At 45.6% G+C, this 14768-nt stretch overlaps 1 protein-coding gene across 2 annotated transcripts in view; it reads left to right on the top strand.

Annotated features, from left to right (window-relative positions):
• Nucleotides 1–14768, top strand: part of prex1 (phosphatidylinositol-3,4,5-trisphosphate-dependent Rac exchange factor 1) — a 75006-nt gene that overhangs the window by 46793 nt on the left and 13445 nt on the right. For both annotated transcript variants that reach the window (XM_031868801.1, XM_031868802.1), the window contains exons 16-26: nucleotides 1277–1422; nucleotides 3707–3799; nucleotides 5494–5642; nucleotides 5732–5817; nucleotides 7137–7276; nucleotides 8461–8605; nucleotides 9360–9535; nucleotides 9973–10134; nucleotides 10525–10735; nucleotides 12016–12304; nucleotides 13001–13219. In XM_031868801.1, coding sequence (XP_031724661.1) covers nucleotides 1277–1422; nucleotides 3707–3799; nucleotides 5494–5642; nucleotides 5732–5817; nucleotides 7137–7276; nucleotides 8461–8605; nucleotides 9360–9535; nucleotides 9973–10134; nucleotides 10525–10735; nucleotides 12016–12304; nucleotides 13001–13219 — 1816 coding nt within the window. The remainder of the gene's footprint in view (nucleotides 1–1276; nucleotides 1423–3706; nucleotides 3800–5493; nucleotides 5643–5731; nucleotides 5818–7136; nucleotides 7277–8460; nucleotides 8606–9359; nucleotides 9536–9972; nucleotides 10135–10524; nucleotides 10736–12015; nucleotides 12305–13000; nucleotides 13220–14768) is intronic.

Here is a 14768-nt window from a genome sequence, read left to right as displayed (position 1 = left end):
TGTGTGTGTGTGTGTGTGTGTGTGTGTGTGTGTGTGTGTGTGTGTGTCAGATTAGGGTATGCCAGCTTCCGGAGTAGCACTCCCTCTAGTTGAATAGATAGTGTTCAGGTATTGTGTGACCACAGCCTCCGTGACTCAGAGGAAATAAATCACGGCTTTGTTTGAGTTGGCATAAGGCCAGCGCGAGTGTGTGTGTGCGTGTGTAATCAGTTTGCTTTTGTTCACCTGAGGGTGCCAGATGCTCGCCAAATCTCTGAACAGCTGGGTACCTTGAGCTCTCAAGCCCCATGTTACAGATTCATACACCTAATGTCAGGAGATTTGGGCTTGTATGACACAAACAAGATAAATATTTTCTCAGTTCTGTCCAACACAATAAAACCTGCCTCCCACATCATGGCTTTGGTCCAAATGTGACCACTCACTGTCATTATAGGCCCGCTTGCACCTGTTGCAGCAGTGGCAATGTTCAGCAAATGAAAACTGACAGGGGAGAATTATTCAGTCGGTGTGAAAGTAATGAAAGTAACAAAATTGAGGTTGAAATTCTAAAAAAAGGCATCTTTCATGCAAGAAAACTGTTCTTGAGCACAATAAATTCTCACATAGTGTAACTGAGGGCCTCATTTCAGCGGCGTAGCTTCTTAACCGAGAAAGATTTTAAGGAATCTACAGTAGGTTTAATGCAGTGTGTTTTGGTTCAAGCGCCCACACTAGATGAGCCCCATGTGTTGGAGTGGTGCTCGGCCCAACAGTGGGACTTCTAAACCCACTCAGACACACGCGGCACACTGTTCCTTGTGTCCTCCAGAGGGAGCCTTCCTATGCCCGGCCTGAGCTGGCTACGACCCAGATGTGGCTTGGCTCCAGATGTTCCTGCTAGCATCATTAGCTAATGAGCTAATTAACCGTTTTGCTAGTCTGTCTGAAGATTACCGCACAATGAAGTGGCGGTTTTACGGGCAAACACTTTGAGGTTTCAAATGACGTGCAGACAGCGTTAGTGCCATCATGTAACACACTTGACATTTACAAGTCCATTTTAGCAACGAGACCATCAATTTAGTCAGTTTGAGCACAAACGCACTTAAGATTTTTAACGGACACGCATCAATGGATGGCTAAAGCTTATGCTAAAATGCATTTGTTTGGCCTTTCATTAGTACAGCTTTACTTCCTTTTTCCTGCAACTTTTAACTGAGATGTAACCCATTGCTATTCAGAATTTCAGGTAGCGGCTCTCTGATCACACGCTGTGTGTGTTTTCCCTCCTCAGTCTTGGAGAAGAGCGAGTTCAAAGACGAGTCCCAGTTCTTCCGTTTCTATGCGGACGAGGAGATGGAGGGAACCAGCACCAAGAGCAAGCAGCTTCAGCGCAATGACTTCAAACTCATCGAAAACATCTTGGCCAAGTCCCTGGTGGTGAGCTGGAACATACACGCACACACACACACACACACACACACACACACACACACACACACACACGCGCGCACACGCACGCACGCGCATGTACATTTTTGTTTCCTTTTGAAAAAAAATAAATAAATAACTGTTCGGAATGGGAAACAATCGATCAATGCAGATGGATTCAAAAACAAAAGATTCTATCCACATTCATCTGGATACGCGTCACACACGTGCAGGATACTGTACGTGTGTGTACACAGAAGATATAACAGGACCGCATTGTACTGTATCGCTAATTGAACTAGCATCTGCTTTAGGCTTCACTCCAGTTTGTTTGGAGCTGTGCGCGTGTGCGTTCTTCTCTCCAATCTCCACAGCTAGATGTAATTACCCCCGTCCCCACGGGAGCAGGGGCTGCTTTGATGACAAACACCTTTTGAATTTGCTCTGATCCGCATGCATCCTAATGAGTGTTGTCCTGTGGAAATCACTTGTGCTGCCTGGGACGAGGTCCCTTTTGTGTTGCTGCGGAGGCAAGAGATTAAACTGTCGAGACTATTAACGAGAGGCGACAGCACCTGATTCTTGCTGTCAGAATCACAGAACACTCGTCTTCCTTTGAAGATTTCATTTTAGTGCACGGATGTGAAACACGGCCTAGGAAGTGCTAGTGAGCCCACGATTTAACCCCTCTTCATTTATTATTCTGATTAAAATGAAACATTTAAAATGGCTTGCTAGTCAGGGCTTATGACCTTTCATTTCATTCGAGTCTGTGATACCAATATATATATTTTACCAACAGGCTGCTCAGTTCCTTTATCTAACAGAGCAGAGCCGAATTATAATTTAAATGCAGCAGATACAAACGCATTTAACAACCCTCACTCATGACATGACGCAACAGGTGCTGGGAGAATAGAGTGAAGAGGAAAACCCCCCAAAGGGACAAAAATCCAAATTGAGATGTTTCAGCACCGTTTACTTTGGCATGAAAAAGACAACTCAAATTAGTGCAGAGTGGAAAACATCTGTCGTGCTGCCCTGTTAGGTAGAGAAGATATTTGCAACATGTAGAAGCTTCTACTATAATACGTTTTTGTTAATAAAACAGCATAATTGTGGGAACCTTTTTTGAAGTTTCTGAAAGTTAAGTTCCGTGCATGATGAGACCCAAAAAATGCGCCAAACATGATGCATGGAACAAAGGTGCAGAATGGTTACATGGACATCCTTAGGTCAGGTTCCACGTAATGGATTCAGTGAAGGAGAAAGTAGAACATGTCTGCTCACTGTATTAAAGCTCCTGAAACTTAAGGTGCAGCACACGTAGTCATGGGCTGGGTAAGGATTTTTATTGGTATTAACCTTTCTACAGTAAAAGCACAAAAGCTGAATGTCCCTTTGTCAATATAATTTGTGCAATAGGACACACAGCATACAGCAGAATATAACTGATGTATATTTATTCGTCATAGAATAAGGTCAATGTACACTGTTTTGGGTCCAGCGGACTGTGGTTTCCAGAGGCAGAAACAGAAAGTGAAGTGTTTATTTAAGTCCATTATCATTGGGGAAACCTAGAAGCATCACTAGCATCCCTTTTCATATCACATTGGGAAGTAGGCTCGCTATCTGGCCTTCCACAAGAAGTGGAAGAGGCTTTTTTTCCCCCGTTGATTAGCAGAGCTAATCCTCCCCTCCCGGCTATTATTGCAGTGAAGTGCAGGAACTCTTTATTTATCACAGCCATCTCCTCTGATGAAACTGCAGAGATCCCCATCTTATCAGGGCCGTGCAGCAGGAAGATGGCCCCGGCAGCTTACCTAATGGAAGCGGGCTAATGTGTTCGGTGATGACGGCGTACAACTAAGCCTCGCCCCCCTGGGGAATAGAATGTGAGAGGCAAGCAGAGAACACCATCAGGAGCAAGACCACCTGACACGCAACGCAAATCACAGATTGGAAACCTGCAGGATTCCAAACTGTGATAATGTCCGGATAGTTTGTGTATTAGAGGTGTCACCGTATAGCAAGAAGCTTCAGTGAGTCCTCAGAAGAAATTGGGTCATTTCAGCAACAGATGTCAGATGTACGAGGAGTGCGAACGACAAGACAGGATGTGACAAATAGCAGCAAATCACAGAGAGGCAATGAATATGAATATATACTGTGTCATGACAATTATTTTGCCACTTGCTCACTCGTGATGCTGAACCAGTGAAAGACGTTTTAAGTCCAACAACCAGTCAACCGTGTAAATGTGTCAGTAATTAGGTGATTTGCTCTGCGCTAGATTCACCCCGAGGAAGAAGACTACGGCTTTGAGATCGAGGAGAAAAACAAGGCCATTGTGGTGAAATCTGTCACCAGGGGCTCACATGCTGAGGTAATGGCCAACACACACACACACACACACACTCACTCACTCAAACACGCTGCATCTCCTTCCTGCCCCGGGGCATGAGTTCTAGTAGGTAATGGCTGTCTACTGTTTTGACGGCTGCTGTCAATCTTCCTCTGTTTCGCTTTGGAAGGAGTTCATTCTGATTGGCTGTAGAGCCATTGGATATGCTCACCCGCATCCCCTCCACAAAACACACACACACCACTTTATCCATCCGTAGCGATTTTTTAAAATGCAGATGAAGCATTTAAAACCGGCATGATTATGTTTTAGTATTATTATGTTCAGGGGCAGCCTGTAAAAATGGGATTTGTCATATCTGTGGTTACTCTGTCAGCAGCGACAGACTTTTATATCTTTTCCTGTGATTTCACCTTGGCTGCATGACAGACAACTGCTTTTGTTCAGGAGCAAATCCGACCAGCAACCAAACCTTTGTACCGTTTACCCAACGGCATCTTCCTGCTTGAAAATGCAGGACGATGCCCTGGCTGTTTGTGGAATCTTCCTTTCCCACAGGTCCGGGGATGTGGAAAGCCTTTACTTTACTTGCCCTGCACTATTTTAATTTACCATAATCTTGTGTCCCTGGTCTTGCGGTTCAAGTTTCCTCATCCCTTTCTGTTATTTTACTCATTGCATTTCTTTCCCACATTGCTCCTCCCCTTAAGTCATTCTCTGGACAATCATTCTCCTCTGCCTCTCTCCCCCCTCTTACTCTGTTATTCATCCCCAGTCTCCCTCGTTCCCCCACAATAACAGGATTGCTAGTTGTGACACGGCCCCGTGTGCCAGCACCTTGAATGAAGCTCAGCTGATTCCCATGGGGGCTCTGAAAAGGGCTGACGGACACATACAGAGCTCTTTCACTATATGATGCTGTTCCAGCAAATCACGTGTAGACAGGCACCCATGCTGTGTACTCGCGCGCGCGCGCACGCGCGCACGCACACACACACACCATTACACATTATGTGGCTCCTCCCAGTTGTTCCTACAGCCACCCTGGGCCCATAGTCAGGGGGGTGGGTGCCCGGCTCAGCCAAGGCCCCACCGGATCTGTACCCAGGACACTGGACTCACAGCACGAACACACAGAGGCAGCATTCTTCTCCCAACGTGACTGAAGATGTGCAAGATGACTGCATGTGATGACGTGCAGCAGGCTGTGTCACTGTGTCTGTCATTTAAAAATAGGGGTTTCAGAAGCTGCAATTGTGTGCAAATCCAACTGGCAGCAGGCAGGAGACTAAGGTGTAAATATCATGCACCGTAATCATATCTAGTAGCCAATCTGTAAATGCACTCCCTCCATATAAAAAAGCCTGTTCATATGCTGGAAAATACATGACAAGACTGAACAGGCTGTGGAAATATTGAGCACGCTGATTTTCTCTCTTATGTTTTGGTTTGTGTCCTGCCGTGCTCCTTGGAGGCACATGTACCAAACTTGGACTTGTTTCTGGGTTCAGTGAGGTAAAAACTTGGATGATACTCTATCTGAGCTTAATGCTGCACACGGTTTTGGTGTCACTGTGACACTGGAGAGAATTGTTGCCCACCTGAAGCTCTTGCTGTGCAAAGGGGAGGGAGGGGGCTTTAGAGGGAGCTGGAAACAAGCTGTAGTCTAAAAATAACCACCATTGTGTGTCCTTTCTGTGCGTCTGTCCATCCAGATGGCTGGCCTGCAGGTGGGCAGGAAGATCTTCACCATCAACGAGGACCTGCTGTTCCTCAGGCCCATCTCCGAGGTGGAGACCATGATCAGCCAGGCTTTCTACATACGACGCTCCCTGCGGCTGCTGGTCGCCACCAAGGCCAAGGAGTGAGGAAGCGCACACTCGCTCAAAAGACACACACACACACAAACACTCACACAGGGCTCACTGGTCTGACTGGTCTTTTCTCACCCAGGATTGTGAAGATCCCTGACAACCCAGACAGCCTGTCCTTCAGACTCTGTGGCTCTGCCCCTCCTCATGTCCACGCTGTCAGGAAAGGTGAGTGACTTCATTTGACAAATGAGAATAACAAGCAGGATAAGGACATACTACTTAACATTTAATAATACAAATAATAAAGAAGATGTTCCTTTCTTATCTCCCAAACTAAATGTCCTCATTATTAGTTATGGTGCTTGTTTGCTCAGCTCACAAGAAAGGACACGATAAACACTATACAGTGAACAGACTTGTAGGAGCTTGACCTTGTTATTGCAGTCCTTTGGTGTCAGAAAGACAAGTAGTTCTGGGTGAATTTGAGGGGAAAGATGAGGTAACTCTAGCCTCCAACCACCTGTTACTTTCTGCTTTTAGTGAGCCTCCATTAGGTTTTTATGGCCACCTGTTAGCCAGATGGGCTGCTGACAGGATTCAAACCCCTAATAGACTCTACTTTTAAGACACACACACACACACACACTGCTCTATGATTAGAGCTAAAAGAGTAATGGGTAACTGAAGAGCTACCCCACACGTTTGTTCTCCCTTCTCATTCCTCCCGCTTTGTCGGTAGGTGGTGAAAACATCTGGTTTTCACCACCTACTCGTAATAGAAACATGAGTGATTCACGACAAGTTGAATGAGGGATTAATCCAGATGTGTAAATCAGACAGGAGCAAGAGAGGACACACCCACACACAAACACAGCGAGGAGAGGAGCCGCTCGGCGCATCCATGGAATGCGACCTCATGGTTTTACTTTGCTTTATTATGTAAGGGGGACTTCTCCGCTTCCTCTCGCCCTCAGTTCTCCCCCATTCCCCACTCCCCACACTGTTTCTCCTCTCCTCTCTTTCCCAGTGTCTTGTATCACTTGTGGCCTCTCTGCCAAATAAGTTCCTAAATCAGTCCCCCTGTGTGATATCCATGCATGGGGTCAAGTAGCCCCAGAGTTGGGTAATTGTTGGCGTGCTGGGTGGGCGCGATGCCAGCGCAAGTATTTTTAGGTCGGAGTGGAAGACGATGGAGGTGTTGATTGGACTTCCAGGCTGCTGAGCCATTAGCAGCTTGGGACAGCGTGTTAAGGCATTGAACTGAGTAATTTCCTATTTTCCCAGAGGAACAAAACATGCACGCTTATGTGCTCATGTGGGAATTGGGGCTAAAACCAGATTCCATATAAAGTGAACTAGATTTAATATTTTGGAGAAGATGTTTTGTTCCTAGATACGGGAAACACACGAACGGCACTTTGAACTCCTCCTTTTTACTGACTTAAGTTACATGTTTTCACAATAGCCCCATGTGTTGTGTACAGTTCCACTGTGCTTACATGACCTTGTGACCTTCGACCTCTGATCCTGTTTTGACACTGCAGGCTGGGAGGCAGCGGGGTCGGGTCTTCAGCCCGGCCAGGTAGTCCTGAAGGTCAACGGAAACAACGTCAACCACAGCGACTACCAAGAGGCCCTGGAGCACTTCGCCGCGCAGCACACACACCAGGAGCCTCCCCAAGCGGTGAGGACACGCATGAAAACAAAGCGTGACAGCCAATCTTTTCTTCATCGGAGCAGGGTTTGGAGCTTCGTAGCTGGGCATTTATTGAGTGTGTTTGAGAAGAAATACAGTCTTGTCAGTTGTGGGTTTGAAAGTAAATTAACCAGGTCATTCAACAACGCGGGACAAGCACACTAAATTCACGTTTGACGAGCTAACAGACTGGAAAGCAGCAGCGACCCAGATATTCCTGCTCTGAGACGGTACATAAAACAGCATTAGTTTTAGTTAGAGCTACAATGTGTGTTTGTTAAAAAAAAAAGAAAGAAAGAAAGAACAAGGATTCATTTCTAATCTTCATCTCTGTGTGATACCAAAGTGACGCTACACTATACGCTCATTTATTTCATCAGCGTTCCAGCAGTGGGTGGCGTAGTGATCTCAAACATAAATCACTGGCTGACACGTTGTCGCTGTAGGCCACTTGTAGTGAGGGTTGAACATTTTTCAGCTCGAGATACAATGCCCGGAGAGAAAAGGTAGCCCAGAGCAACAAACAAACAACCTATTTCCACTGAACCTTCATCCACTCCTGCTAACGAGATTCTTTTGGCTGAATTCTGTTTTTTGTTTTTTAGAGCCACAAGTGGTTTACGCACCAACTGTCAAACAGCAAACCCCGTGTCTGGGTGTTGGGACATTCCTACAGCAGCAATCTGTGGCTCCAGGCGGGTATTTCACAGGGCTGCCGTCAGTGTAGGATGTCCTCTCTGTATAAAGCACAGAGTTTTGTTTTCTTTAGCCTGGCCCACAGGCTCAGCTGAGCAGCCTTGTTTGGGACTCGTTCCAGTAACTGTTTGTTGGTTCATTGAACAGCAGGATACATTAGATGTAGTTGATGTGGCTAACTGCACTGCTGATTTTTTTTTTGGCGGTGCAATCAACCATGATTACCTTGTCAGCTGAAAAGTGTCCATGTCCACAGGCCATGTAAAAATACTTCAGATTCTTGCCTTCAAATTCTGTGTGTAAAATACACTCACATCTACAGCTTTATATGTAAATGCACATACTGGTACTTAAGCATTGCCAAATACAATCTCATTATTTTTCTTTCATGCTCTCTCCCTTTATCTTACCTATACGTCACCTTTTCTTTTTGCACGTTATAGTAATACCATGTAATATCATGTTCCCCCCCCCAGTGTCAGTGGGTGTATCGTGCATTCGAGGATGTGGAGGAGCTGCAAAGAGAAAGGGGTGCAGGCGAGAAGGTGGAGAGTCCTTTCAGTCCTTATCCAGCGGAGAACGGTTCGGACCGCGAGGAGGAGAACGGCACCAACGGAGCAGGTGAAACACAATGTTCTGTTTTTATTTTAAATATCCGATTAAGGAGTCGATGCTGAATCATTCAAGTATCACAATCCTGTTAATTGTATATTTTTTTACCCACAGCAGTGATGCGAACAATTATGAGCAGCAAGTGTTTTTTTTCAGTCTGTAAAAGGGATTGGAACAGTGTTACTTCGAATGTGCTTTAATATAAACTGGCTGCTTTGTGTGTCTGTGTAGATTGATTGCAGGATGCCATCAAAAACATTGCATCAGAACATTATGTTCCACCTAAAATGCTATTTTCAGATGACCTCTGAATTCGATCAGTAAAAAGTGTCTCCAGTGGGAGTTACACACGCTACTTAAAGGCTGTAGTTACAGTTGTAGGACATCATCTGGTCACACTGTGTCAGTGTAGATACAATAAGTGACCAATTTTTCTTCCAGTGCTGGCAGAGTAAGTACATTGACAGATGTGCACCACATTGTGTACCTTTACATGCGTCATTACTAAATGGATTTAAAACATAATATGTTTGTCTTTCCAAAGCGTTGGAGGTTTTGTTACACCAGCATGTTTTTTTTGCATCACTTTTAGGCCATGACTCTGCCTCTTTTTTTATTCACAATGCTGGTCTTTTATTTATTTTTTAACGGCAAATACATTTTTCATTTTGTATATAAGTGCTTTTCCTAAATAACTTGAATCCCTTCTGAATGCATGCAGAGTTTACATACTGACAACAAGTGAAAATGTGCTGCTCCACAGACCACCGGCTGGCCAGACTCACCCTCTCCGACGAGCTGCCGCTGGTCAGCATGACGGTAGATAACGTCCACCTGGAGCACGGCGTCGTCTATGAATACGTCAGCCCTGCCGGCATCAAGAGCCACGTCCTGGAGAAGATGGTGCAGCCCAAGGGCTGCTTCAGCCTCACTGCCAAGGTAAATTATGTGGTGAAGTTTGATTATCTGAAGCGAGTATCAATGAGTGAGTTGAAAATCTGATACTGAGGAGAGGAAGCTGTCATTCCTTTGTAGCTAAATGTTGATTGATGCCACTTTTAACTTCTTGTAACAGTTGTTAAAATGACTTGTGTGTTCTCGGCTACCAAAATATCAGATCTCGTGTATCATAGAAGATCCCAACTTGGCCGTTCACCAGTTTGCGGGTCACTGATATTTGTTCAACTTGCAAGACAACGAGCAACAAAAAGGGCTTTTTGGCCTCACTGGTGGTTTCGGTTGTTAGTAATGGAAAGCTGAATGTTTAGTTGGATGAAAAACACACTTGCTGCTGCTAGGAATGTTATTTTGGACTCTGGATATAAACGTTTACTGTAGGGGTGATCCATCCTTACCAATGTCTCTTGTCTCCACAGATCCTGGAGGCATTCTCTGGCGATGACAGCCTCTTTGTTCGTAACTGCAGCCAGCTCATCTCCCAGAGTGACCGAGTCGTTACCATGCCTCAGTACGAGTTCAGGCAAATCTGTGACACCAAGCTGGAGAGTATCCGGCGGCGGATCAGCAGCTATAAGCAGGTACGAACATATAGACGTCAGGCTGTCAGATCCAGCTGTTACACACAGAAACGTCCCCTACTCGTTGGTATTAAGTTAAAAACACAAAGGTCTTTTATTCACAGCTCTTCCATATACACTTGTAAAACATGACAAAAATACTAGTGAGACACAAGCTTTTTTTACTGCTTTCGTTACTGAAAACACCAAGAACTCAATTCAACTAATGAGTACTCTGATAAATTTGAAAATATTCCATGAATGTCATGTAATATTTCCTGCTACAGTGACAATGTTTTACATTGGTGGTAAAAAGTAAAATCATTTCATCATAAACACAAATATTAGAGCTGCCAGTCATGTGCATTTTGCTTTCTCTAAACTAAGCCCGTGTCCCCCTTTTCCACCCAGTTCGCCCTGGAGCTGAGGAACAAGGCGTGGCCCTCCTTCAGGCAGGCTGGTGTGCGCCCTCACCCGCTGGGCTGCATGGACTTTGTTCCCACCAACTGCCACGTCAACTTCATGCAGGTCTCCTACCCCAAGAGCACTACCTCGGCTGGCAGGGCTTTCAGCATCCGCTTTGGGCGCAAGAACTCCCTGTTTGGCCTGGATCCTGACCAAGGTAGAGGGGGGAGGGGCACGCACACACACATCTCTATCCAATATGTTTTGAATATTAGCGCAATCTCTGTCACAAAACCACTGCTTGAACCAAGCTTCACTCAGATCCATCCTCTCCCTGATAACACAGCTTAACCCACCAATGATCGTTTTTGACTAATTACCCTCCATGACCACTTAAAGCCCGCAGCACTGAGAAAGTAATGTGGACCCCAGCCTCCCACAGTAGCCATGAGGGCTCAACAACAATTCCCACAGTGAATTAGATGAGTGGTAGGCTGTTAAGACTCCATTAGCCCCAGGCCGTACCCCTGTTATTGACATGAGAAGTGAGTGAGTGATGTCAGAAAAGATGGTGCCTCGAGGCTGCGTAGGAATTTGTGCCATTCACTCAATGCTGCTGCTGCTGCTGCTGCTGCTGCAGGGGTCAAAGGCGGAGAGTAAAAGAGAGCCAGGGATTTAAGTGGAAATGGAATGGAATGTCGGTGAAGAATAATTTCAAGAAGAGGGCAAAATGTTAAGAAATCCTCCATCCATAGATTAAAAAAAAAAGTAGCCTGTCTTCTGTCTATATGGCCTGACTTTATGATATTAATTAAGAGTCTTTAGCTTCTGAACTCTACTCTCAGCAAAGATGAAAAGGCAGTAGAGTTGGCATCGCTGTCAGCGTTCCAGGAATGCCTCGTCGTGATCCTTCCTCTCAGCACCAGCTGCAAGTCAGACATCTGACTAGCAGTTGTACCGGCGGGGTGTTCCCCTCTGTGCCGCCTCACCCAGCCAAAAGTAAAGGAGGCGATGCTTTCTCTTGTGACAGGCAGGAGCTAGTCTTCAGCATTGCAATCACAAATATAATGAATTTACCGGGCTTATTACCTGAGGCGGTGCAATTTCTTTTCTTCGAGCACCATACCCTGGATATTAAAGGAATGTGTGGAATGTACATGAAATGAATAAGAGCTTTTGTGTTTAATTGTACTGTTGTGTGTATTAATAGTACACACCCCGGGTTCACTGCAAGAACTTGATCTGTCTGCAGTTTTGGGATGTCTCAAGTTATTGCAGCCAAGTTTGGCATTCAACCCAAGTAAACAAGTTTGCGTCCTGTGTATATCAGTCGCACGAGTGCCCTTTAAGAAGTTGTTTTTCATCAAAGACAGGAGTGTTACCTCATATGGTTTTTGAACATCTGGGGTAACGTGATGTAATTGTCAGAGAGTGAAGTCTGTTTGTTTCACCCACTGCAAACATGCTCTTTACTCCCCCCTCTGTCCTGTCCCGCAGCACAACTGAACCCCATGTCCCATACCCAGCACTGTGTGACCAGCATGGGCGCTCCCTCCTGGAGCTGCTCTGGCCTGGACGGGGACGAGGCGGACGGCAGCGGGGAGATGAGCTCGGATGGAGGCAACGGGTCGATGGACAATCGGCGGAGCGGCATCCACGGGGAAGGCGGGTTGAGCTTCCTGCTCACACAGGAAGACACGGAGACCCAGGACGCCTACATTCACTTGTACAGCCGCCTGGACGTCGCTGTAAGGGAGATGAGGCAGTATGTCGCTCAGATAGATGTGTAAGTGTTACAGTTTCCTATGAATTCTGTGCAACTGAACGATTTGGTCCTCACTTTAATATTGTAAAACAAGTGTCATCTATCAAATTAAAAGAAAAGTGTTCACTCGTATCCATTCAGACAATACTTTTAGCTCTGCTGGTGCTATTATCAAATATTGGCATCCCACTGGTGTTTAGATGTGAGTGGACTATTTTCGTAGCTGTTATCCCAACGCCAGCCTCCCGAGGCTGTTCGTCAGCCTCTCTTTGTCTGCCTGCCCTTTTGCCTTGTTTAAATCTGAGGATTTACAAAAGGAACATTCTTCAGGCCCAAAATATTTATGGTACCGGGCCCAGTACAGGAACAGGGAGTGAGGCCAGGATAACATCAATAGAAAGAGACACATATTGTGTGTCTGTGCCGAGGAAGGGGTGTGACAATGTGGCTGAATATTGTTGGATTGTGCCCAGTGTATTACAATATAAATATAAGCATCATGGTGTCTGGACATTATTCAAACGATTTAATTTCAATATACTTTATATTTCTTGAGCTATCGATACATTTTAAACTATTTAAAAATGCAAAACAATATATTATATATGTGCTAAAAGATGTGTTGTGAGTAACGCATCATTAACCATATTTTATTTAATCGTTTTTTTTTTATTACATATTTTTGAATAAGGTCTCTGTTTTTTTTCCCCGCTTTAGCCTCTTGTCGTCTATCACCGAGCCCACGCAACTCCAGGGGGAGGGTGGGGAGCCTCCGGCCTACGAGACCATCCAGCCACCCTCTCTGGCCCCCTGCGAGGACAGCTGCGACCAGGACAAAGTGGAGCAAGGCGGCATTAAAAGGGTCTGCTTCAAGGTGAACGAGGAGGACCAGGAGGACTCGGGCCACGACACGATGAGCTACAGGGACTCCTACAGGTAACGGTTAAAGACCGCGTCATAAAGAAATCAAACGCATCTTTCTAAATATTGGAATGTAACCTGGCTGTCAAGCTTAGGAAGTACAATTTGTTCATCCTCAAACATCTTCTAGTAATCCTCGCTGCCTGGTAAGAAGCACAAAATCTATATTTAGCTTTTATAGGAGCGTGGTTGTAAAACACAAGAAAGGAAACATCGGACACCCTCGTGTCACACCTGGATTTCTAACTCTATAAAGCATGAACAACATTGAAACTCCCTCGTTACCCGACAAACCCATAATGCCCCCACCCCCCCATTCGGAGGCTGAAAGTCATTCCAGATGTTGCCCTTTTTTCACTGTGATCGAGGGCTAAAAATGACTTCAAAATGTTTTGGTCAGATCTGGTTATGTCATTTGCTCGTTGTGAGTTCATTCAGATGTTTCTCTGTGTGTCTGTGCATGGTTCACTGGGCAGTGCTCCACTGAGCCCCACCCTCCACCACCCACTAAGATGTAGTTATTGGTTGTTGGTGTGGTGGGCTGGTGTATAATAGAGCCAAATGTTTGGGGTGCGGCCTCCTCACCCACTCTGTCATTAAGGCCCCGGCCACGCCATGTGAAACGTGACTTCATCGCAATAAAATGCATAAGAGAAATGTAGACTGTGTGTGTGTGTGTGTGTGTGTGTGTGTGTGTGTGTGTGTGTGGTGTGCACACACACACGCACACACACACGCACCGTGAGGTGTTTATTCAGGGTTTGGACGCCCAGTGGAAAGAAAAAAACTCAGTTCAAGGTAATAGTGCAGGGCTGCACAGTGAACGTGGATGAATCTGCCCGCTTGTGATGAAAGATGCTTCTGTGTTTCAGAAGGCGGGCAGTGAAAGCTTTTCTTTTTTGTTGAGTCTTGCTGAGAGAATCGGACATGAAAGCCCGAGGTGGTGACAGAGCTCAACAGTCAGAGGTCACTGCCTGAGTAGAGTTTGTGAGGAACATAATGTGAAAACGGGGACAGAAGAGAGAGACATTTGCAGACACGGGGGGGGCTCAAAGACATACAAATAGAAATGAGGAGGAAAGAATGAAATGGTGATCAAGTAGTGCTTGTTCTAAACTCTGGTACGATGTCGTAAATCTTTAGCTCCCGTATCCGCATACGACCCTGCAAGGACCTTTTGTCTCGAATTAAGACGACTGTGTCCGGATCCAGCTGAAACGGATCACAGTCATAAGTGTTTTTGTTGTCCGGGCGGGATGTCCCTGAAGCTGTCGCAGCAACATCCAAATTTCGTTCAACCTTTTTAGTAGCCGAGTAGTTCCTCAGTTCCTACTGTGCATTGCATTGTGGGACAATATGTCCATTAATGCCACACTAAAAATTCAAGTGGTTTCAGTCTGCACGCTGGCATTTTTTTGTCTTTAATTTGGACCATTTTTCCACTGTGACTGCTACATCCACACCGTTTGCAAATGGGACACGGCTACAATGAACGAAGTAAGCTCTCTCTGATATTCTCGTGTGTGTGTGTGTGTGTGTGTGTGTGTGTGTGTGTGTGTGTGTG

This window comes from Anarrhichthys ocellatus, unplaced genomic scaffold, assembly GCF_004355925.1.
Source record: "Anarrhichthys ocellatus isolate YVR2014 unplaced genomic scaffold, GSC_Weel_1.0 scaffold44, whole genome shotgun sequence".
NCBI lineage: Eukaryota > Metazoa > Chordata > Actinopteri > Perciformes > Anarhichadidae > Anarrhichthys > Anarrhichthys ocellatus.
Note: the sequence above shows the minus strand (reverse complement) of the source record. Positions and strands in the feature narration are given on the sequence as shown.